A 24,386-nucleotide genomic window follows, 5' to 3' on the forward strand; every position below is an offset into this window, starting at 1 on the left:
GCCTCCGCCCTTGCCCGCCCCCTGACGCTGCCTCAGCTCCTCAGTGCACAGTGCTGCCTCGTCTGAGGGGACAAGAGGATCACCCTCGCCGTCGCTTCGGCCAGTGCGTCGGGCTGGGCCCTGACAAGCCACCTGAGGAGAGGTTCGGAGACGGGCCCGGATCCCGGCAATTACTGCCCGCTTCTCCTGCTTCTGGTCTCACGAGGTGTTTCCCGCCTCGCACCCCCACCTCTGGACTTGCCTTGCCTTCTCTCTCCGCGTGTGGAGGGAGCCAGCGCTTAGGCCGGAGCGAGCCTGGGGGCCGCCCGGCGTGAAGGCATCGCGGGAACCGATTCACCATGGAGGGCGCCGGCGGCGCGAACGACAAGAAAAAGTAAGCCCATTCCCTCGGCCGGCCGCCGGCGCCCCCGCCCGCCGTCCCGCCCTGGGCTCCCGGGCCGGCCTCGGCGTTCCTGGGGGTGGAGGGGGCAGCCTTTTTGTTTCTGCGGCTTCTCTCCTCCCCTCTCTTTCCCCCAACCTCGCCGGCCGGGCTCCCCCGCTGTCCACGTCGCCATCTTGTCGTGGGGGGTGGGAGACGCCTCGAAAGTGCTTTCAGGGGCCGGGATCTGAGCCCTGCTTGCCCTCCCCGCCGGCCGTGGGGGCCTCGCGCCGCCCACCTACCCGCCTCAGAAACACAGCCTGCTCTGTGGCCGCATCCGGAGGGGACTTTACCCAGCCCGAAAACCCCGGGAAGAGAAATGAGCTGCAGCTCCGTAGCCGCGGTTTGCACCCGGAGCTTCCGCTCCTTCCCGCCCCCATCCTCTCTGGTTCCATTGAAAACTCGGCCCTGGGGCGGACCCTGCACGCTGGTCCTGGCTTCCTAGTGGGCTTGGGGCCCTGAATTCCCGACTGAGGGACTCGCGTGGTCGGATGCGATCTTGTCCTGTAGTCCAGCCGTCGCGGGTGTCTTTGCCTTTGTGCATCCTAGGGATTTGCCGCGATGGTCTTAAGATGCGAACTTTTTAGTTTGCACGTGCAGGTTTTGTTTCGTTTTAAGCGCCTTAAAAAAGTTGCCTAGACTGAGAGTCAGAGTAATGGGAATTTAGAGAAATAGCAACATTTTAAAGAGAACTTTAGAATTGGATACATGAGTTCATATCACCTGTCACGAGAACGCAGAAATTATAAATGAATACATGCCTCACTCATTCTTCAAATAATGAAAATGTAGGGGCTGGTTAAATGTAGGCAGATAGTTTTAATGATACTGAAAAAAGTATATGATGAGTGAATGAAATGCGGCACTAAAATGTTGCAAAAATTTTCGAACTCTGTCTCATTTTCCTGAAATTGAAGTATATTAAAGGAAAACCTTCAACATATATCCAAAGTAAGTTAATCACTCGGTTAGAACTTAATGCAAGTTTTATAAATCACCTTGAAGTTTGAGCCTAAGGGGTACATTAGAGATTAAGAATTGTGAGTTGGACCACTGGTATTAAGAGCGGACTCCGCCATCCCCCAACACACACACAATTTTGTCCACTTTGGTATTTTAACTTTTAAGGAAATCATTTAAGGAATTGAAGATTTAGAGTAAGAGTTTTGGTTAGTAGACTGGCTTTGCTCTTAAATCCTTCCACTCTTCTGTCAGAGAGATTAATTTCCCTAATCAGTATCAGCAGAAGATAAACTTGTTTATATTCTTGCTCTTTTGTAGATCCCTTCTCCTGGTCCTTCTTCAATAGAATATTAAATTCTTAGTTTGTGTACACCAGAGAAGGCACTTACAAAATTCAAAAAGTGAGCAAACAGGTTTAAATTCATTCCAAGAGTTACCAGGAATTAATTGCAGTTTATTTTGCGGAGGTGATTACAGTGCTTTTGATGAAATGATAAAGCGGCAGATTACCTCTGTGTAGTGCCAGTTTTCTATCCTTATATATATTGAATCATACTTAATACAATGTATTAAATTATGCACCAATCAATTCCTTTTTATATACAGTATTGAAGTCATTTCTTTGCCATTCATCAGTTCAGAATATCAGAAGCAGTTTTGAAATGAATGAATGAATAAATTGCTACTGTTCATCAGCCCCAATTCTAAATGAGTTCTTAGATTTTCCTCAGCTTATCTGTTACTTTCAAAATTTTCTCATTTGAAAACTTAGCAACCTTGGGTTGGATGGATTCATTTCTTAATATAGAAGTTCTTGATAGAACTGAAAAATTAAGTTAAACACTTAATAAGTGGTGGTTACTCAGCATTTTTAGATGCTGTTTATAATAGATGACCTTTTCTAACTAATTTACAGTTTTTTGAAAGATAACAGAGTTTGAGGGATGGGGATTTTCTTCATGCAATTTTTTTTTTCATTTTAAATGAACTCCCAATGTCAGAGTTTGGGAAACAAATTTGTCTTTTTAAAAGAAGGTCTAGGAAACTCAACCTGAAGAATTGGAAGAAATCAGAATAGAAAATGGGTATAGTTATGATATTTTAGATTTAACATAGGACATTTCATGTTGCCTCCTAGTTATAGGGACTGAACTTACTTAATAGCACATGTATTTTGATTTTTAGATTTTTAAGAGAATGTCAAGAGAGTAATGATTCTGTTTCAGGCTTCAGGCCAGACTCCTTCAAAGTTTTCCAAAAGAAATAATTACTGAATCATTAAAGTAAAATTTCTGAGAATAGATATTCCTTAATTTCCTTCATTAACTTTGGCCATTAAAAGTCAAGAAGCTCTCTCATTTATTAGCAAACTTTTCTCCTTATATTTCTATTTTGATGGTCCTTTTGTTTGAGGAAGCAGTATATTGTGGTTAAGAGCATAGGATGTGGAGGCAGATACCTCTGAGGTAAGGGTCCCAGCCCTTCACTTGTGAGCTTGAGCAAGTTACTGAATGCCTCTGAGTCTCTTTCCTCCTTTTGAAGTGATGATAAGAATACCAGCCATCTGAGCAGTTATTGTAAAGGTTAAATGAGATAATGCTTATAAAGCACTTAGCCCATTGCAGGAGTCTTGGTGACACTGTGTACTTGAAAATAGATGTTACCTGTTAAAATTCTTGTTTGAACTTCCACAACTCTTAAAATTCTTTTTTGCTAGTCCTTCCAGCTATTTCCTTTAGTTTCTTTTCTGTGTCTTCACGCATCTTTTCTGTCTCCTGTAAGTGAAAAGACTAACATTGGATCCAGAGCTTGAAAAGGGTTTTTTTTCCTGTTAAAATGGGCAAAAGAGTACATCCTTGGGTTATATTGACACCTAGTATCAGTTATTTTTCTTGAGCATCTGATCTACTCTCTACTCCAGGCCTCCTCCTTCACAATTCCTCACCCCTGTGTTTTCTCCCCAAATAGAATACTTTGAGTTTACTCTGGACTTACATACTGTGTATGTAGAGTCAAACATACACAGTATTCTAGTCTTACTGTTGATTTAAGCAAGATATGTGCAAGACACTGCAGTCTTAGTACTGGCAGTAACTTAAAACATTTTTTGTCTTGATGCCAAAGTTTAGACAATTTTGTAAAAATTAACCTTTGTGAAAGATAATGAGTTGATAAAATATTCTCAGTAAAGCAGCTACATAGTAGAAAAACTGTCCTTTGCTTATGAATTTCTCCAGAGTTGAGACCATTGAGTTCCATCTAAAGGCAAGACTTAAAGCTTGCCTTACTGGTCTGTTTTGTGGCTCAATTTGTGTGAAGTCTATATTAGTGCACTCTTCCACACGTGTGTATTTACTGAACTATCAAGTTATTTTAGAGCATCTTGTGCGGTTTGGAGAATGTCAGCCTTTCTACCTGTTAACTTCCATTGTCTTTCCTTTTAATGCCATTGTCTGTGGCTCTAATGGTGTCTGGGCTCAGGGTTTATTTAGATTTTGTGGTTACATTCTATTCTTGTATGTCAAGAGTGGTGTATAGAAAGCTGAGGGGGATTAATTAGTCTCTTGACTGATTTTTTTTTTCTGAAGAACTCAAAATAGTTTATTATGTTTGGTGGTGAAATTAAAAATTGATGTGGATGGATGTTAAAGATTTGGGTTAAATCGTGTATTCATAGATGCCTTCTCTTAATATATAGTTTTTTAAATTTAGATACTTGAAATACTGTATCCCTTTATCTAAGATTAACACAAGTCTGTTTCTTAACCAAGAGAAAATAATGTAAATTTAAATGTGGTGTTGGATGAGTTTCCGATCAAGAAATTGATTTTTTAAACTTTGTGCTAGTTACCCAATGGGTGGATCTTACCCAGTGTGTGTATGTGTTTTCTGCTTAACTCTGGAAGGTTAGAAAGAGAATTTGAAACTAAGACAAGCCAAACTTCTTGTTGCTCAGTATTTTTGGTAAAAATATGGTGAGAATGTTTAAATTAATTATAGGCTTTGGAATTTTAAAAATAATTATATCTCGGTCTCTTGACACATCAAGAATTAACTGTTTTGTATATGCATTGAGTATTAATGTTCATGTTTTCTGCAGTAGAAATTTATAAACCCTTATCTATTTGCCAGACATCCCTTTAGAGAAAATCACAATTTCTAAAACAAAATTAAAAATGTTTGTTTCGTAAAAGCAAAAATTGTGATTACCTCATGGCTTTTTTCTTATAGCTTTTGATTGTTTTTTAAAATTGTAGTTTAAAAATATTAACATAAAATTTACCATCTTAACTATTTCTAAGTGTACTGTTCAGTAATGTTAGGTACATTCACATTGTGCAACTAACTTCCAGAACTTTTTCATCTTGCAAAGCTGAAATATACCCGTTAAACAACTCCCAGTTTCCCCCTCAGCCTCTGGCAACCACCATTTTACTTTTTGTTTCTGCAAATTTAACTACTCTAGATGCCTCATATAAATAGAATCATAGGGTTTTAATATTTTTGTGATGGGCTTATTTCACTTAGTGTAATGTCCTCAAGGTTCATCCATATTGTAGCATGTGTCAGAATTTTCTTCCTTTTTGAGTCTGAGCAATATTCCATTATATGTACCATATTTTGTTTCTCCATTCATCTAGCAATGGACACTTGGGTTGCTTCCACATCTTGGTTATTGTGCTGCTATGAACATGAGTCTGCAAATCTCTCTTAAACTTTCACTTTTTTTGGATATATATCCAGAAGAGGGATGCTGGATCATATGGTAACCCTTTTTAATTTTCAAGGAACCACCATATTGTTTTCTATAGCAGTTGCACCAGTTTACATTCCCACCAATAGTGCACAAGGGTTCCTATTTCTCCACATCCTTCTAAACACTTGTTTTCTTTCTTTCCTTCCTTCTCTTCTTTCTCTTTCTCTCTCTCTCATCCATCTAATATGTTGAAGTGGTAGCCATCTAATATGTTGAAGTGATCGTTTTTAAGGGCTTGTTTGTGGATAACCAGCTGAAAGCTAACTACAGTTTGCCAGTGGAAGCTTTTGCAGAAAGAATATTAAGTACCTCTAAAATGAGAATTCAATTTTTCTAGTGACTTAGATTTGCTCTGCCAGTACTTTTTCACAGAAACACTTTTTGGGTAAAATAGTGTACACCTGTTCTATTGTTGATAAATCCCAATTTAATTAGGAAATTTGTTCTCTAAGATTTAAAAGAATAATTGAAATAATTATTTTTATTTAAACTGTTCCCAAGATGTTAGCTTTTAGCTGTTCTGGTGATCTCAACTGTTATTTATGAGTGTTTATTTTAAAATTTCACCTTAACCGGTTACAGTTTTAACCATAAAGATTATTTCAACATATGATTTTGAAAGTTTATTGTCTTATAAATGTGAAAATGTAGTGATGGAACATAGCTTACTGTATGTAGTTCTTCACTTGTTTGAAAAGTCACAATGTATTTAGGGAAATTAATTTAAAAGTGTTTAGTATTTAATATTGCAGTTTTCACTCATTAAGGACAGGTCCCCTGTATTTCTCCCCCCCTTTTTTTTTTCCAAGTAGTTTGGGAGGGTTTGTTTTTCCAGCTGAAAAATACTATGGTTAAAAAGAAACATAAGGTTTAAAGGTGAAAGTTGAAGTCTTTGAGGGTTGGGATATGTTTCTGTTGTTAAGAGTCTTGTAAATTCAGATGCTAAGCAAATTTCTTTAAAATGATTTCTACCCTCCCCCTTTCCATTATAAAACCGGGTAGGTTTCAATGGACAAAATCCCAAGTAGACTGAATTTGAAATTTGTGGGCTGGGCACGGTGGCTCACGCTTGCAATCCCAGTACTTGGGGATGCCGAGGCGGATGGATCACCTGAGGTCAGGAGTGCGAGACCAGCCTGGCCAACACAGGGAAACCCCATCTCTACTAAAAATACCGAAAATTAGCCAGGCATGGTGGTGGGCACCTGTAATCCCAGCTACTTAGGAGGCTGAGGCAGGAGAATTGCTTGAACAGGAGGCAGAGGTTGCAGTGAGCCAAGATCGCCCCATTGCACTCCAGCCTGGGTGACAGTGCAAGACTCTGTTTCAAACAAATAAAAAAAGAAATCTGGTGTGAATACTGGTACGTGGTGTACACAGTGAGCTCTTAATAAGTATTTGAATTAACAAATGAGACAATGATTGAATAATTGGATGAACAAAGAGAATGCAGGTTTTTAAAAGGTTTCTTTAGAAATATTGTTGGCCCGGCATGGTGGCTCCTGCCTGTAATCCCAGCACTTTGGGAGGCCGGGGCAGGTGAATCACCTGAGGTTGGGAGTTCAAGACAAGCCCAACCAATGCGGAGAAACTCCGTCTCTACTAAAAATAAAAAAAAGAAAAAGAAAAAGCCAGGTGTGGTACATGTCTGTAATCCCAGCTACTCAGGAGGCTGAGGCAGGAGAATCACTTGAACCTGGGAGGCAGAGGTTGCAGTGAGCCAAGATCATGCCACTGCACTCCAGCCTGACGACAGTGAGATGCTGTCTCAAAAAAAAAAAATTAAAAAGAATGTTTTAATTCTTTAGTTCCCTGTCTCTCTGAGATTCATTGATTGGTAAGAAGAAAGTTATAGAATCTCCTTTGACTTTTTTTGATATAGATATTTAAATTCTATTACTTTATAGTAAGGTTAGGGCTTGATTATTTTCTTTGCTTTATAATAGAAGAGCATTGATTATTCTCTTTGCTTTATAATAGAATACCATTTAAATAGGAGTTCCTTGAGTGTGTTTACAATCATTTGATTTGGCTAAATTATTTTAATGTTTAATGAAATTTAAAAATTTTGGAGGAAAAAATTAAACTACACAGGTGCACAAAGAAATAAAAATCACCTGCTATTTCACCATGTAGAGACCATTGTCTACTATTTCTCAATTCTGTGTTACATATGTGTATTAATAACTGTAGGATAGGGAATGAGTACTGTTTTTAACCTGCTTTTTAAACATTTACATCTACATTTTTTTCCGTCTAAATAGTGAGGGTCTCAGAATTTTGTAGGATTGTGGTGATAGTTAAATTAGATAATATTAATGTTGGGTACTTAACATAGTATATGGCTGTTAATACTCTCTAGATTTTGGATATAGTATATTTTACCATTATTGCCTTTTTATCAAACCTATTCTCAAAAAAGTGAGAAAAGCACTGGGATTATACAGGCGTGAGCCACCATGCCTGACCCCATGGTTCTTTTTTAATAATAAATTCGAAGAGGTAGAATTGCAGGGTCAAAAAGTATCTATTTTAAAGCTTTCAATATAATTGCCTGTTTATCTTCTAGAAAGTTTGACCTAGTTGTATTTTAGTGTGTCATTTTCTTGAACTTTATCATCATTAAAGTTTTAAATTTGAAACACTGGCAGTTTGATAAGTATATTAGGATTCTTTTTATTGCAAGTAACAAAATACAACTCAATCTAGTTTAAGAGGGGAAAATGTAGTCATTGGCTAACACAATCTAGTTTTGGTTTAAGAGACAAATCTAGAATCTTAAATGATCTCCGAGTGTAATAATCCCTGACTTTTGTCTTGATATTACTTGGCTTGTTACCTTTGCTATATTTCCATGCTGGCCTTATTCTGCCACTGACAGGCTGTTTGTATGGTGTGGAAGAGGACGGCTAGCATCCCCATACCTGCAGCCTTACAGTTTGTAATGAAAAAAAAAATGTAAAAAAACCCCTCTCTCTTCTAGTGTCTGTATATCAGTTTCCTGGAAGAATACCTGTTTGCCCTACTTGGCCATGTGAAAGGAGTTCCCTGATTACATGAGTCAAATATGTCTTAGTGTAGCATATTTGATTGTCTTATAGAATATTATCTGCTTATACATGGAACTCTTGATCAGTGCTACCATTGTAATTAATGGGCAATGAGTTTTTATTGCAAGTCATTTGAGTTCATATTCTATAGTTTTCTACCAAGTGTAGTCATTCTGCAACTGTTCTTGTCATGACTTTTGGGAAGTTGAGTATTTCTTCTATGGGTTGGGGTTTTCATCTCAAGGAAAAGATGATCCTTTACTAAATAAGTGTTAAGATCGCACATTTTTCTAGAACTTTTAGCTCTACTGTGTGATCTTACACAAGTTGCTTTATTGGGATGATAAGAATAATTGCCTTATAGGATTGTTATGAGAATGAAATGATATATCAACTCATATGAAACACTCAGAACAGCTCTTGGCAAAAAGTAAGGGCTTAATTAAGTAGAAACTAACCCTATATTCATATTATAATATTTGTTGTTTTCAGCATTGTTTAGAATCGCTCAAGCCTTCTTTGGGATAATCTGATGAAGGCTCTTCATCACCAGTGAGTAAATAATAGTGGCAGAATAGTTACTGATGCTTTTCCTTTACTTTGTTTTTTTTTTCCATGAAAATCTGGCCTTTGCCTGCTAAATACTGGTTTATGTATAGACATGTTATTCTAAAATAATTTTCCATAGTGGTAATACTAAAGGAAGAAAGATGTTCTCAAAGCTATTTATTTGGGATGTTAAAGGAGGGGAAATTAAGAAAGCTTACATTTCCATGTTCTTTGTGTCCAGAATCTCATTAAATGTCTTTTAACTTGTTAGCAGAGGGAAGTTGGATATTGCCTGCCTTTGTAGCTAACATAGTTAAAATATTTAAATGGTTATAGTGTCAAACCAGTAGTCAAAGCCTTCGCTGTATATGGAGGAAGGGATATTTTCTTGAATAATTTAAGCTGACTTATTTCAATGGTTCAAAAAATTTCTTCAACCTTTAACCACGACTCAGGCACGTAACTATTATACTATGTCCTATAACAGATTATTGTGCTTTCATTTATTCAACAGGTATTTGTGCAGCTAATTTATTGAGTACAGCATTGAATCGTTGATGGCTTAGGCCACAGTTGAACATTCCATTTTTGATGTTAATTCATTCATTCATAGCATGTTCCATTTTTAAATTTTTAGTTCACTGCACTTTAAAGTTTGAGGTTCTTGCAAAGTACAGACTTCCTTGGGTTTGAGTTTTGTTATTTAATGTCAACCACCACAGGAGCATTGACCAGTCTGCTTTTAGAATTTTCGTAGACATACACACACACAACATTCTCACAAGACAGTCTACTCATTTTCTTTTTTATTCCTGTGTTTCTTAACACAGGGTTAATGTTCAGATCGCTTTTGGAGCAAAATAATCCTCTGAATTTTTTGAGATGTACCCAGTGACCTCAGTCTCAGTATATATACTGCATTAAAAAATGTAACCTTGTTCTTTTTAGTGGTCATTTGGTAACAGTTTGATCGTAAACAAATGCAGCCTCAAACACAGAAGGCTTGAAGCAAGTATACAGAACTATAGAGAGATCATTTAGATGATCTAGAATATGCCTTTTTTTGCAATGCCATCAAAATGAAAACACAGTTTAAAAAATTCTCATAGAATGTAACTTTGACACTGCTTTAACTCTATTAAACAAAGCACTGCCATGTTGTAATTCCTATTTATTACTCTCTGGAGTTGCATAAGTTACCAGATCTGCCTTTTGTGTGATATCCTTTTCAAATATCTGAGGGTAGCTATCATGTTTCTCCTTCTATTCTTAAAAAGTTCCAAATTTCTTCAATCTTTTAATTCAAAAATTATATATTGAGCATCTGATTTGTGGAAAGGCATGGGCCATATTAAAAATGGGGCTTCATATTAAAATGGGGAAAGGGTGGAGATTCTCAGGTGGAATCTGAGATCTGCCACATACTAACAGTGTTACCTAACTGTTTTTAAAGACAAAGAAACAGGATCACAAGGTCACTTGGGAAAATTTATTTGGTAATATTGGGTAGGCTGGATTAGTATAGTTGGAAAACAGAGACTCTTGCTTTAGGAGAGCTGCTCCTTTGTCATTTCCAGAATCTTCATCATGGTCAAGGTTTAGAGCTGAATATTTAATAGAAGAAGTCTTTAGGGTATGCTTTCTATTACATACCCTTATTTCGACACATGTGTTTTTTCCTATTGTGTAAATGCTTTATTATTACTTATGCATCTTCTATTATGTTTAAGCAAATAATTATTTCAAGGACACATTCTTCTACATACACACAAAGTTTAGGGTCACCGACCTTCTTAGGTTCTAGTCTTAGATCTGTTACCATCTAAGAGCATATAAATAAGGGAAACAAAGAAAAGGATTTACAAGCTGAGAAGGAAGCAATGCAAAGACAGAAGAGTGATAGAGTAGGTAATTTGGGAAAAGTCGGTGATACACAGCTCTCAACCATGAACAGTGATTCTTAACTCTTGAATGTTTGTGGCATTCATGAAGGTATTAAAAGGTGACTTTTAAAAAATTGTTTCAGATAACTGAAAAAAATTGAGTTGCCACATTCTTCATTAGGTCATCTTTGAACTCTACTCATGCACTTAGATGTTTAAGGCAAAGTTTTACTAAACACACACTTGTTCTTGCTAGCTTATGGAGTTTTACTGCTAGCTTCTTACTCTTAGCAATTGTACCTCACATTACATAGTATTGTCAAACCCACTATATTCAGTGTTTCGCCTGACAAACATGGTATATTATAGGATGTGTATTTAGTTATAGATAAAAATAAATTATTCTCGTTTTTCAAAATTTGCTGGCCTACCTGTTAAGCTTTTGCTTTAAGACGTGCTAATGTTTCTCAAACTTCTGTGGTTTAATCACCTGAGTGTTTAGTTGCTCTATGGATTCCCAGGGACCCATTCCCCAGAGATTCTGATTTGGTAATTTTGGGATGGAACTCAGGGATCTGTAAATTTTACAAGCACTCACAGATGAAACATAGACTTTAAACAGCTAAGAGTGCTCATCAGGATTATGTTGATATTATTCTTTAAACACATGTGCCAAGCCTATAATTTGAATTTCCAGGGTTGGGATTTGGCCTTCTATATTTGGGGGAAGAAGTTCTATTGATGATTGTGGATATATACCACAGGTCAACCATTCAGTAGTCTAGTCAGTGTAGTTAATGTATTTTATAATTACTAAGTTCTAAGTATGTGGTAGTATTAATGTCTTAGGAGGTGGATATATTTCCTGTATTTGTAAAGCATTTGGGTAGGTTTTTTAAAGAGGAAAGTATGTAACAAACTAGTTTTGAGTGTTGCTCTTTTACTTCTTTGGGCATTTTTGAAGAACACGTAAGTATTTTCTTAGAGCAGAGGGCTCAGAGTGGCCCCCAGATCATCATCATTGGTAACACCTACTAACTCGTTAGAAATGCACATTCTCAGGCTCCATTCAGATTTTGTAAATCAGAAACTCTGGAAGTAAGCTCAGCATTCTGTGTTTTGAGAATTCCTCCAGGGGACTGTGAAGCAAACTGACATTTGAGAACCTTCATCTTAGAGTAAAAACTTTACATACACATTTTTGTTGTTGTTTTATTTATCTAGCACAGTACTTTTTTTTTTTTTTTTTTTTTGAGACGGAGTTTCGCTCTTGTTGCCCAGACTGGTGTGCAATGGTGCAATCTCAGCTCACCACAACCTTCGTCTCCTGGGTTCAATTGATTCTCCTGCCCCAGCCTCCCAAGTAGTTGGGGTTACAGCCATGTGGCACCATGCAAGGCTAATTTTGTATTTTCAGAAGATATGGGGTTTCTCCATGTTGGTCAGGCTGTTCTCGAACTCCTGACCTCAGGTGATCTGCCCGCCTCAGCCTCCCAAAGTGCTGGGATTACAGGCATGAGCCACTGCACCCGGCACAATATAATATATATAATCAGGGCTCAAAGATTTGTTGAGAGGCTCAACACCAATTCTGGACCAGGAAAGATTTTATTTATATCACCAGTCAGGAATAATCTAAAAACAAAAAGTACAATCTTCTTACAAATAACATTTCAATACACGTTAATGTAAACACATGGAAAAGTATTAGCTACTTAATAAATGTAATTAACATGTAAATGAAAAATTTACACATTATGGCTATTTCAGATGTGATATAGATTTCATTTTCAGAATGAGCCCTCCAATTTAAAACAGTGATTCCTTTCCCCCTGTTTATTTTACTGCATTAGAAAATCACATTTAAAATAAGCATTTTGGTGAGGTTATTGGAAGGTGAATAAATCCATCTTTTCTTTAATTATAGATATTTAAGAGAGATGTTGCCGTGCCATTCAGATAATGATGATCTAAGACAAGAAATTTAGTTGCTTTCAAAAATAAAATAAGTATATACATTCTGAACATTTTTCTTTATAAACCATTTCATCTGTTTTTTTGAATTTCAAATTAATTATACAGAATTTTCAAAATTTGAAAATTAGGTTAACATGAGAAACTGAAGATACTGAATTATATTGTCTGTTCAGTCTATACTTTTCTTTAGGATATATAGTAGGAAAGAAATATGATAGTTCAAGTTAGATTACTACTTCTTTCAGAGTTTTTTGACAAATGCAGGTACAGTGATAGTGTCAGTTCATGGTGAAATTTTGTTAAAATAAATTACAAAAAATTTGTGATCCTGACGTCTTGAAACTAGTATTGTTAATATTTGTAAACTTTGCTAACACTGTATATCACTGTATTCTGGTTTTATCTGTGCATCTATGAGTTAAATATATGTATAGCTACATATGGTTATATTTATACACATACATTACACATAGGAGTGGAATCATACTCAATTTTTTTGTATAGCTTGCTCTTTTCATATAATACTATATTGTAGCATCTAGTATAAGCAAAGATTAATTTTTATAGACTTTGCTTTTATCCTGAAATTTTATGGTAACTGGTTTAATGGAAAGACAATTTCTGTGACGTGTTTTGTCAGTTAGGGATTGACCCTGGTAAAATATTGCTGGATAACAACAAGCAATGTAAAAATACATTTGTTCCGTAAGATAACCTCCGTGAAGGTAGGGGCTTGGTCTCTTTTGTTTATTGCACCATGTCCTGTTCTAGGAACAGTGTTAGACTCATAGAAGGTGATCAAGAAATATTTGTTGAATACATCAGTAACATTCTCTAACATGTGGGTATCCTAAAGGTTTATTTTTAAAGTTTATTGATTAGAATTCAGAAGACATTTTCCCAGACAAAATAATAGATTGCTAGCTGTCTTGAAAATGTAATTTATATTTAATTTGAAATGTCAACTTTTTGCTAATTTTTCCATTAAGTAGAGATAGGGTTTTAAAAAATTACATGTGATGTTTTAAGTATTCTGGTTTTGCAACAATTACTAGGTAGAAAATATAACAACAGATCCTAATAATACTTCCAATAATACATATAAAATACTTGTCTAAAAGTATCCCTCCTTAAAAAAACAAAGCTGGCCAAGCATGGTGGCTCACGCCTGTAATCCCAGCACTTTGGGAGGCTGAGGCAGGTGGATCACGAAGTCAGGAGTTGGAGACCAGCCTGGCCAACATAGTGAAACCCCATCTCTACTAAAAATACAAAAAATTATCTGGGCATAGTGGCAGGCACCTGTAATCCCAGCTACTCAGGAGGCTGAGGCAGGAGAATCGCTTGAACCCGGGAAGCGGAGGTTGCAGTGAGTGGAGATCGTGCCACTGCACTTCAGTTTTGGGCGACAGTGCGAGACTCTGTCTCAAAAAAAAAGGCAATAGGATTAGGTATCAACTTAATGAAAACTTCATGACAGCACTTTCTTGGAAAAGACTGGAAACCAAAGTTAGTAAACTTCTATTTCTGCATGAGTTTGGAAGACGTAAAGATGATAAAGATGTTTAAGTGTTCCTTTCTTTTTTTTTTGGAACGGTGTCTTGCTCTGTCTGGAGTGCAGTGGCACAATCACAGCTCACTGCAGCCTTGAACTCCTGGGCACAAATAATCCTCCTGCCTCAGCCTCCTGAGTAGCTGGGACTACAGGAGTGCACCATTACACCTGGCTAATAATTTAATTGGTTAAGAACATTAACTATATAACTCATACATTTTCCTGACCACATTAGCTTAGGACAAAACAGTAAAAGACATGAGTGTAGATGAAAGCAATAAGGGAACTAATCTTAAACACTGAACCTCTTTTCAGCAAATTGGCATTCAAGTTTCTTAGCTCTCTCTTTACACCTCTAAATCTGTTTCCTAGCAAGATCACTTACTTGCCTTGGTTTATGGTGATACTTTTCATTGTTATACTGTTGGGTGATTGTTTTAATTAGTAGCTGTTTTTTTCTACTTCAGGAAGATGACACTGCTGGCTGTGATGTTTACCTTGTGGCTAATGCCTGTGTTTCCCTATGTTTACATTTATTCCACGATTCATTTGTTAACATTTACTAAGCTGCTTTTCTGTGCCAGGAACTTGGCTAGATGAATAAATGGTTGTTTTTGTACACAAAATTAGCTGTCATAATCAGTTATTGTAGCATTTATTCTTGCAAAAATATATATTTATATTTCAACTAGTGATCGAATCTCAACTTATTAATTCATACATTCAGCCAGCACATAATTGAATACTTCTTATGTGTCAGAAACTGTTCTAGGCGCTTGGGATGTTCATTGAACAAAATAGACAAAAGTCTCCACCTTTGTGGAACTTACTTTCCAGTGTAGGTGTGGATTGGTGGGGTAGAAAATAAGTAAACAAGTAAGATACGTACTTAGGCTTTCACAAAAATAGAGCAGGGCAAGAGGATCAAGATGGAGGCAGTGATCAGGGAATCTCAATAATGGTGAGACTGGGACAAAGACTTGAAAAAGGTGGAAAAGCAAGCCTCTTAGGTATTTAGGTAGCAAGGGGAACAACTAGTGCAAAGGCCCTAGGAGGCAGTGTGTTTGAAGTGTTTTAAGGAACGGTAAGGAGGCTAGTATGGTTAGAATAGAATGAGCAAAGGGGGCAAAGTGGTAGAAGATGAGATCAAAGAGGTAATGAGGCCATTGTGGAGGCCCATATGGACTACTGGAAGGGCTTTGGCTTTTACTCTAAATGAGGCAAAAACCATTTTAAGCAGAGAGGAGTGATATGACTTGATTTCTTGTTAAAAGGATTATTCTAGTTGCTGTCACAGGAAAAGACTACAGGGGTGCAAAGAAACAGACAAAAGAATGTAAGATTTTCACTGTATCTAGTATGCTTGCTTATACTTGAAAATGCATATCCAGATAATTGTAGTTAATTCAAATAGTGTGTTTATTTAATAGTACTAACATTGATATGCTGGTTAATTATGATTAGGAGCACTAATAAAGCACAAATCAGAGATTCCCAAAAAGAAAATGTTGAAAGGGCAGTCAACTTGTCCTGTGCCAGAAATCAAAGTCATAGCAGATTTGGGCCAAATATGTCAAAGTCAAACTTAGGCACATCACTACTGAGAAGACAAAGATGAATGTGTGACAGTTTCCTGCCCCCAAGAATCTCTAAGGGTTGTAAAGGAAGATTAATATAGCCAAATAACTAGAGTGATCAGTTCTACCAGAGAGGACCAGTTCTGGAAGACAGGGGAAAAAAAAAAAAAACAGAAACAAAATGATGTTTGCATTAAATCTTTAAAAGTTTCTCTCATAAATTTACCAAGCCAGATATTGGGAAGGGTACCCCAAGCAGGAGTAGAGTAAGCAAGCCAGAAAGGAAATACTGTGGTGCTTTTGAGTAACTGCAGTGTGACTGAAGAATGTGGAAAATGATGAGGATAAAGAGGTGGACAGGGAACTAAGTAAGGGAGGGCTTTCTTTTAAAATAATTAGACCATGTCCTGTGTACATTTAATGGGATTTTAATCAGGCCATAATACCAAATTTCTTTACTTCGGAAGGATCTTTATGGTGATGGTTTCAGAAAGAAATTAAAGCAGAGTAACAGTGGTTAGCAATAATGATCAGCTAGTGGTTCCCAAACTTATGTATCATATGCATCTTGGGAGTTTTTAAAAATTCAGATTTTGGGATCCTGACTTAGATCTACTGAATCAAAATTTACAGATTCAAATTCCTAGTGAGGTCTAGGAATTTGAAATGTTAAATGCCCTTCACGATGCAGCTAGACAAGCATCTGGGAATAAAGCATTAGGTGACTATTTCAGTAGACTAAGGAGTGGGAGGCCATTTAAGCTCAAAGGCTGTTCTACTTCTCACTATATTTCTAGTACCTAGCATAGTGCATGGTACTTGATAGACACATCCTTTCTCCCATACCTCGCCCTACACATGTCTTCATCTGTATCCTTAGTAATATCCTCTATAATAAACTGGTGAGCATGTTTTCCCTGAGTTCTGTGAGCTGCTCCAGCAAAGACGGGTTTGTGAGAATCCCAACTTTTCAAGTCTGTCGGTCAGAAGTTCCTGAGGCCCAGACTTGCAGTCTTGAGGCCTGAGCCCTCAACCTGACGCTATCTCCAGGTAGATAGTGTTAGAATTGAATTGAAGGACACCCAGTTGGTGTCCGCTGCAGAACTGATTGCTCACCTGGTGGTGGAGAGAACCCCTCCCCTCCCGATTTGGTTACAGAAGTTGTCTTCTGTGTTGTTGATTGCTGTGGTGTGGGAGCAGAGGGGGGGAAAAGCTGTTGGAGAGTTTTTTCCAAAACAATAGGGAGATTATTTAGATTTATAAAAATAGAATCAAAGTAGATTAACTGAGCACACTGTGAAATAATAGAGTAGAGCTGTGTAAGGAGTATATCTTAATGTCAAACTGACACCAAATTGAATGTTTGCTGGAACGTTCAAAGATCTAAGCGTCCCAAGTCTGTGAAAACAATCAGGTTAGTAAACAGTCTTATGCAAACAGCAACACAATGCTCAAAGCCATTTAAGGAAAAAGAACAGTAACTGAATTCTCTTATGGAAATGTGAGATGTTGTTTTACTAAGTACTGATTGTGTTATACTTTTTGTTTATTTGTTTGGTGGTATTTCAGTTCCTAAAATTCCTTCAAATGTGCTGCAAAATACAAACCAAGAACTTTGGTGGATTTTCCTTTTGTTTTCCTGTGGAAAATGATAGAATTCAAAACCTTGAGGATTAGACCTTGAGAGTTAACCTTCCAGTGTTTATGCCACCATCATACAAAATTCTGGAAGACAAAACCCTTCCCACTTAAAAACCAGTTAGTCTCAGAAAATCACCTCATGTGAGGAGACTGCATCATTACAGTATGTGTATTAGCTTTAGGTATAGATCTAAAATGTTTTTAATATTTAAAAAACTTCAGCCTTTCTTCATTAATTTGGCCTAATACAAGTTAGAAGAACTTTAAAAATGAGTACAAACAACAAGGAAGGGCCGGGCGCAGTGGCTCATGCCTGTAATCCAAACACTTTGGGAGGCCGAGGCGGGCAGATCACCTGAGGTCAGGAGTTCCAGACCAGCCTGGCCAACACGGAGAAACTACATCTCTACTGAAAATACAAAAATTAGCTGGGCGTGGTGGCACGCGCCTGTAATCCCAGCTACTTGGGAGGCTGAGACAGGAGAATTGCGTGAACCCAGGAGGCAGAGGTTGCAGTGAGCTGAGATCACACCATTGCACTCCAGTCTGGGCAACAAGGGTGAAATGCCATCTCGGGGGAAAAAAAAACAAGAAACAAACAAAAAAGAAAGTTTCTGTGACTGCCAGACAAATGTTGAGCAAGTAAAACACCAACAATGTTGAACTTAGATATTGAAATAGCTGCTCTGTACAAATAAAGTCTACTGGGAGTATATGGGGTAGACTGAATTACCATCTTTTGATTCTTTGCCCGTAATGATTGGCGTTACTGGAAGGGATTGCCTTGCTTTGAAGAGCTGATGGAAAGTAGAGCAGAGAGCATCTATCACCATTGTAGGTGCTTTTCGGTTAGGATCCTGGATTTATAAGCAAACTCCAAGAAAGAGCCTGGTTCTGAGTCCCTCTGAATAGCTTGGGTCAAGTCCTAAATTCTGAAGCCAACCCCTGTAATTCCTCCTTTATGTCTTTGGTATGTGAAGTAGGCAAGTTTCGAACTTTATAATAATAGCCTAGACTTACAAATACTTGCCTTGGTAATTAGGATGAGTTTTTGAGAGACAGCATAGTCTTAATCGCATGGACACCAGACTGCCTGAGTGGAATATAGGTTCTGCCATTTATTAATGGAGTAATGTTGGGTAAGCTATTTAGCCAGGGTCCTTATCTGTAACATGGTGATAATAATAAATATTAAATAATAGGTGAGAAATGTTTAGAATACCACTGTGTACATAGTAAGCACCATGCATAGGTGTTTAGATTTTAAAATACTGGCAAAGGCAAGGTTGGATGGCTCACACCTATAATCCTAGCACTTTAGGAGGCCAAAGCAGGAGGATCACTTTAGCCCAAGAGTTCAGGACCAGTCTAGGCAACATAGATTCTGTCTCTGCAAAAACTTTAACAGAATTAGTTGGGCGTGGTAGCATGTGCCTGTAGCTACTTGGGAGGCTGAGGTAGAGAGAGGGAGGATCACTTGAGCCCACAATTTCGAGGCTGCAGTGAGCTTATGGTCATGCCACTGTACTCCAGCCTGGGTGACAGAGCAAGACTCTGTCTCTAAAATAAAATGAAAATAAAACTGCAGGCAAAAATGCCAACTGAAGAGTGAACATGAACTTTTCTTTGTATTTTTCTTGGGCCTGAGACTTTAAAAAGTGCAGGGCAGTTAAAACGATGAGATGTAATTCTCACCTATCAACTCAGCAGAAATTAATAAGATTAAAAAGATGCATAATATATAATATTGCAGAGTCCATGGGGGAATTGATATACATATTCATGAACTGGCAGAGACAAAAGGGCACAGAACCATTTGGAAAGCTATTATGTACTTTTAAAAATTTCAGTAGCACATTTTTTATATCATGAAATTTCACTTCAGAATGTCAGTCCTGTAGAAATTCTGACACAAGTGCAAAAACAACAAAAACCAACTTGTACCTTCAAGGCCAGAAAGAGTTATTTCACCAGATAATAGAATTGAGGTACATTAACTTTATTAGAAATAAATCTGATAATCTGATAACATTTTAAATAGTTATGGTTTGACTTCAGTTCTCGAAGTCACATATTTTTTCAGTTAGGAATGCTAACAGGCTTTTTGTGCAATATGGAAAGATGACTTTAAATGCCTACTATTATTTTGTGTCCTTTTATTTTTTTTAATTTTTACTGACCTACTACAAAGCACCAAATATTTTATGTTCTTAATCTGAAGAATAATAGACATTCTCTATAAACAACTATTGCTTATTCATGAACTTTGTACACAAGAAGCTTCATAAGACAAGGGGCTCAATTATTTTTCTAAATATATTTCCTATACAAAATAATTTCAAGATATAATTGTTACTTTTGTGTCTAATACTGTATATTAAATAAAATAGTAAACATGTAAAAACTATAGTACCACAAAGATTGAGCTATTTTGCCAGTAGTATACTCCCAACTTTAGTTCTAGAACAGTCATAGAAATGGGGAAACAAACTATTTTGACTGTACTCTTAACAGAAACATAGTACCTTATGCAGTAGCAGAACATAGCAGCAGCAGAACTTCACTTGACCTGTACTTAAAAACAAAATAGATGCAATTTATAAAATTTAGAGAAATATAGTGACCTTATTTGCATGTGGAAAATGTACTTCTTTCTTTCTGATCTACACATCTTCTGTTGTGCAATGTAAGCAATAAAACAAATAGTACAGGATTCATCTCTGTGGGACCTAGACCCTCTGATCTAACAGAAGTAATTATTGGTCAGTACTGTAATTCTGTGGTATAAAACTGATAAAATTAGCCTTCCTGTGACTAGACAAGAAGCTGGGCAGTTTAGATGCTGAAACTCATAAGAACTTCCGAAGCTTTAGCTTTAAGCTTTAAGCTTACTTAGAAATGTTACAAGACCTCTAGTAGTCACATATGAAGACTATCATAAAAATTTCTCCATTAAATCTTTATTATAGATCCCCTGATTGGTTTATGTCTAGACTCATTGTGTGATAAAGGACATAATGATTGTTATCACCTTCTTCATCTAATATAGGTTTGTCAACTCTATATTAGTTGTTCTCTTGAAGGCTGGTTTTCTTCCAAAATTCAGGCTCATGCTCAAATTCTTATTTTCAGTCTACACTAGCTTTTAAATATACTGTCCTTTAGATGCTTTATCTAACCTCACATTTCTAATGGATTTGTCTTAGATGCTTATTGCCACTCCTTGGATAGTCATTGCTATCTTCAAAGTTCTGGACAACCCATGTATTTCAGAGGAACTGGAGACAGTCCATCACCATAGTTAGCTTGCTTGGATACCCTTTGAAAGCATATATTCGCGCCTGTAATCCCAGCACTTTCAGAGGCCAAGGCGGGTGGATTACTTGAGGTCTGGAGTTCGAGACAAGCCTGGCCAACATGGTGAAACCCCGTCTGTACTAAAAATACAAAAATTAACCTGGCTTGGTGCTCCATGCCTGTAATCCCAGCTATCCCAGCTACTCGGGAGGCTGAGGCAGGAGAATTGCTTGAAGCTGGGAAGTGGTGCGGTGAACCAAGATCTTGCCATCGCACTCCAGCCTGGGTGACAAGATCAGAACTCCATTAAAAAAAAAAAAAAAGCATATATAGCATGTATTATAAGGTTTTCAATTTTTCACCAAGTGTTTCATTTGGGTAGTCATTTATTGGTAGTTTACATCAGTTGAGTGGTTCAGAAAAAATATAGTAAGTTGCTTATAAAATTCTGAATACTTTGGGTAGGCACAATGGCTCAAGCCTGTAATTTGAGCCCTTTGTGAGGCTGAGGCAGGAGAATTGCTTGAGCTTAGGAGTTCAAGACCAGCCTAGGTAACAGAGAACACCTGGACTGATTTTGGCATTTGAACTAATATTCAGGTTTAACATGAGATAATTGATCGTCACTCTATTTTGGAGGCTTTATTTGAACCAAATAGAAAGCTATTTCCCACAGCTATCACTGCCTCTCACCTACAACTTAAGGGGGTCGAGGAGGAAGTGAGGGAGTTTCTGTTAGGGCCAATTGGGACCTGCTAGATACGCCCCAATCCTGGGAATGGTGTATGGAACTCCAGTGTATGCTGGAGTTATTATCGTCATGCCTTTTTTTTTTTAATTTTACTATTCTGCTTATACAGATCAAGTCATAACATTTTATTTTTAAGTTCAAATTGAACACATTTACAGAGAACAGTGCAGCGAAATGAAAAATAAAATTATAGACTGCTGGCATTTGCATTTTCATGTAACCTCAGTGACTAATTTTTTTTTATTGTACAGCATTGAGAAAATCCTAGTTCATATAACTAGTTATAGTTCATATAGATTCATATAACCAGTGTTAAGTAATAATAGTTTCTTGCTTTTTTTACTCCACCATCTATCTAACCAGATAAAGATAATAGTTTTTAATAGCTCACCTTAAATTTCAAGGTACTCAAGTTAAATTGATCTACATGCCTGAGTTGAAATTTTTTGTATCAAAGTTCAGTAACATGCTTACATTCCTCATTAAAGTATAAAAGTCCTGTAAGCACACAAACTTAAGTGCTAAAACTAGTATCGCTATTGTCACAATACAACATGTTATATTGTAACAAGAGCATATGCTGAGAACTGTGCCTGTTACTCCAGAATGTTGCTTCTATGGTTGTACCTTTCAGCTTTGCAGATCATTTGGAGAAGGAGGTGAGATTTGAGGTGGATACAATTAGGTACTTCATTCACAGGATGTAAGAAGGATTAAGTAAAATAATGCTGGCTAAAAGTCCTTATTTAGCATACTGCCCAATGCTCACGAAATCATAATAGCGGTTTTTAACATTTGGTGAAGAACCTATTTAACAGGAGTGAGTTCAGGGGCATAGGAGATCATGTGAATGTTTAAAGTAGAAGCAGCATTCCCCATTAAGAAGAGAAATACAGTGGAAGAGCAAAGACTTGAGTAAAAAAAACCTGGATTCAAATCCTATGTGCTACATAATGGCTACTTTTAACCTGTTGAACGCCAGTTTCTTCATTTGTAAAATAGGGACAATATTTAACCTATTTACAGGTTATTGTGAGAGAACTAGGCACCTAGTACAGGGTAATATGGGCACATGGTAACCTTTCATACATAAACTGTCGCTATTCAAGAAGCTATTAGATGTCACTAGGCAGTTAAGCAAAGGAAGACAGATTTGCTTGGTGTGACAATGAAAATCTTTCTGACTCTGACATCCTTCTTGAAAGAGTTCCCTGAAGATAGGTCATTGTATTGACACCTTTATCTTTGCTAACCTATTCCTTTAAATTCTAGGTATTGTGTGTGCCACAGCTTTTTTTTCTTCCATATTCCTGCATTTATTTGGCACCTGTTGTGCCAGTAATAGATAAGGGGCTGCTAAGGGAGGAGGCAACCTGCACTGGCTTACAGCTGCTAATATCAGTTCCTATAGCTTATTGTTAGTGTTGTTCATGTGGTAAGGTAAAGGGTGAGAAAGTACTGGAGTCTAAAGAAACTTGAGTAGAAATCCGTTTGTAGCTATTACCATTCTACCTGCTAACAACTCCTGTTTTCAAGTTATTATGTACAACTTTAGGCAGTTTCTCTAGCCTTAGTCATGGTTTCTCTGTGTTGAGACTACTTTTGAATTCTATGAATTACAGCCTTAGATGTACAGGCTACTTTAAGTTTTTGCCTAAAATAGAAACATTCTCTCCAGTTACACATGCTGGGGAGGAAACACCTGCTTCCAACAGGTTTAACGCTTGGTTTTTGACTTTTTGTGAGAGTTCCTTATGTGTACAGTAATCCAAAATTTGTATAGTTGTCCTTTATAAAAGTACATTAATCTTGTAGACAAATCTCCATGTAACTTAATTACATGACATCTTCTAATCCTTCTGTGATAAGCAGAAATGTAGAGTTTTATTCAAGTTAAGGCAAACTAACTTGTATACACTTTCCATCTCTTGTTTTTTTTGTTGTTGTTGTTAAGTAGGATAAGTTCTGAACGTCGAAAAGAAAAGTCTCGAGATGCAGCCAGATCTCGGCGAAGTAAAGAATCTGAAGTTTTTTATGAGCTTGCTCATCAGTTGCCACTTCCACATAATGTGAGCTCGCATCTTGATAAGGCCTCTGTTATGAGGCTTACCATCAGCTATTTGCGTGTGAGGAAACTTCTGGATGCTGGTGAGTTATTTTACAAGGGTAGAAATAGGCCTGAAAATTAGAAGTTAGAAGTAAATAGAAATTATTTTTAGAAGGTGGTCGCAATGTTTTGATTTTGCATATCTCCTTATATTGTGATATGTACATGTTTAAAAATTTTTCTGTAATTCTTACTATTTTTATCAAGCTTCATTTTTTTCTTACCAGTTATTCTTTGAAATAATCTTTTTTTTGCATTGTAATTTGTTTTGCTTTATTTTCTTAAACATACTCCCAATTCTTTTCTAATATAACATCCTTTTTATTACCTGATTTTAAAGCTTTAGTCAGGAATAAGATACTGGCTTTTTGTTTGATTTTTCCCTTTTTCTCCTGTTCCATCTACCTTTCTTTCCTTCTTTGAAAAATATGACTCAGGCTGGGCACGGTGGCTCACGCCTGTAATCCCAGCACTTTGGGAGGCTGGGGTAGGTGGATCATGCGATCAGGAGTTAAAGACCAGCCTGGCCAAGATGGTGAAACCCCGTCTCTACCAAAAATACAAAAAATGAGATGGGCGCACTGGCAGGCGCCTGTAATCCCAGTTACTCAGGAGGCTGAGGCAGGAGAATCGCGTGAACTCAGAGGGCGGAGCTTGCAGTGAGCCCAGATCGCGCCACTGCACTCCAGCCTGGGTGATAGAGTGAGACTCCGTCTCAAAAATAATAGTAGGCCGGGCGTGGTGGCTCAAGCCTGTTATCCCAGCACTTTGGGAGGCCGAGACGGGCGGATCACGAGGTCAGGGGATCGAGACCATCCTGGCTAACCCGGTGAAACCCCGTCTCTACTAAACAATACAAAA

The 24,386-nt window shown here is 37.4% G+C and overlaps 1 protein-coding gene across 4 annotated transcripts in view; it reads left to right on the forward strand.

Moving 5' to 3' along the window:
• HIF1A (hypoxia inducible factor 1, alpha subunit (basic helix-loop-helix transcription factor)) overlaps positions 1-24,386 on the forward strand; it is a 52,776-nt gene continuing 28,390 nt past the window's right edge. For 2 of the 4 annotated variants that reach the window (XM_011961953.1, XM_011961954.1), the window contains exons 1-2: positions 2-373; positions 23,376-23,566. In XM_011961953.1, the coding sequence (XP_011817343.1) occupies positions 339-373; positions 23,376-23,566 (226 nt within the window). In that variant the 5' untranslated portion in view covers positions 2-338. Of the gene's footprint in view, positions 374-13,956; positions 13,980-23,372; positions 23,567-24,386 lie in introns of those variants that run through there. The other 2 variants (XM_011961952.1, XM_011961955.1) reach the window with 2 other exon arrangements.

Source organism: Colobus angolensis, unplaced genomic scaffold, assembly GCF_000951035.1.
Source record: "Colobus angolensis palliatus isolate OR3802 unplaced genomic scaffold, Cang.pa_1.0 Scaffold57, whole genome shotgun sequence".
In the NCBI taxonomy this organism is placed as follows: domain Eukaryota; kingdom Metazoa; phylum Chordata; class Mammalia; order Primates; family Cercopithecidae; genus Colobus; species Colobus angolensis.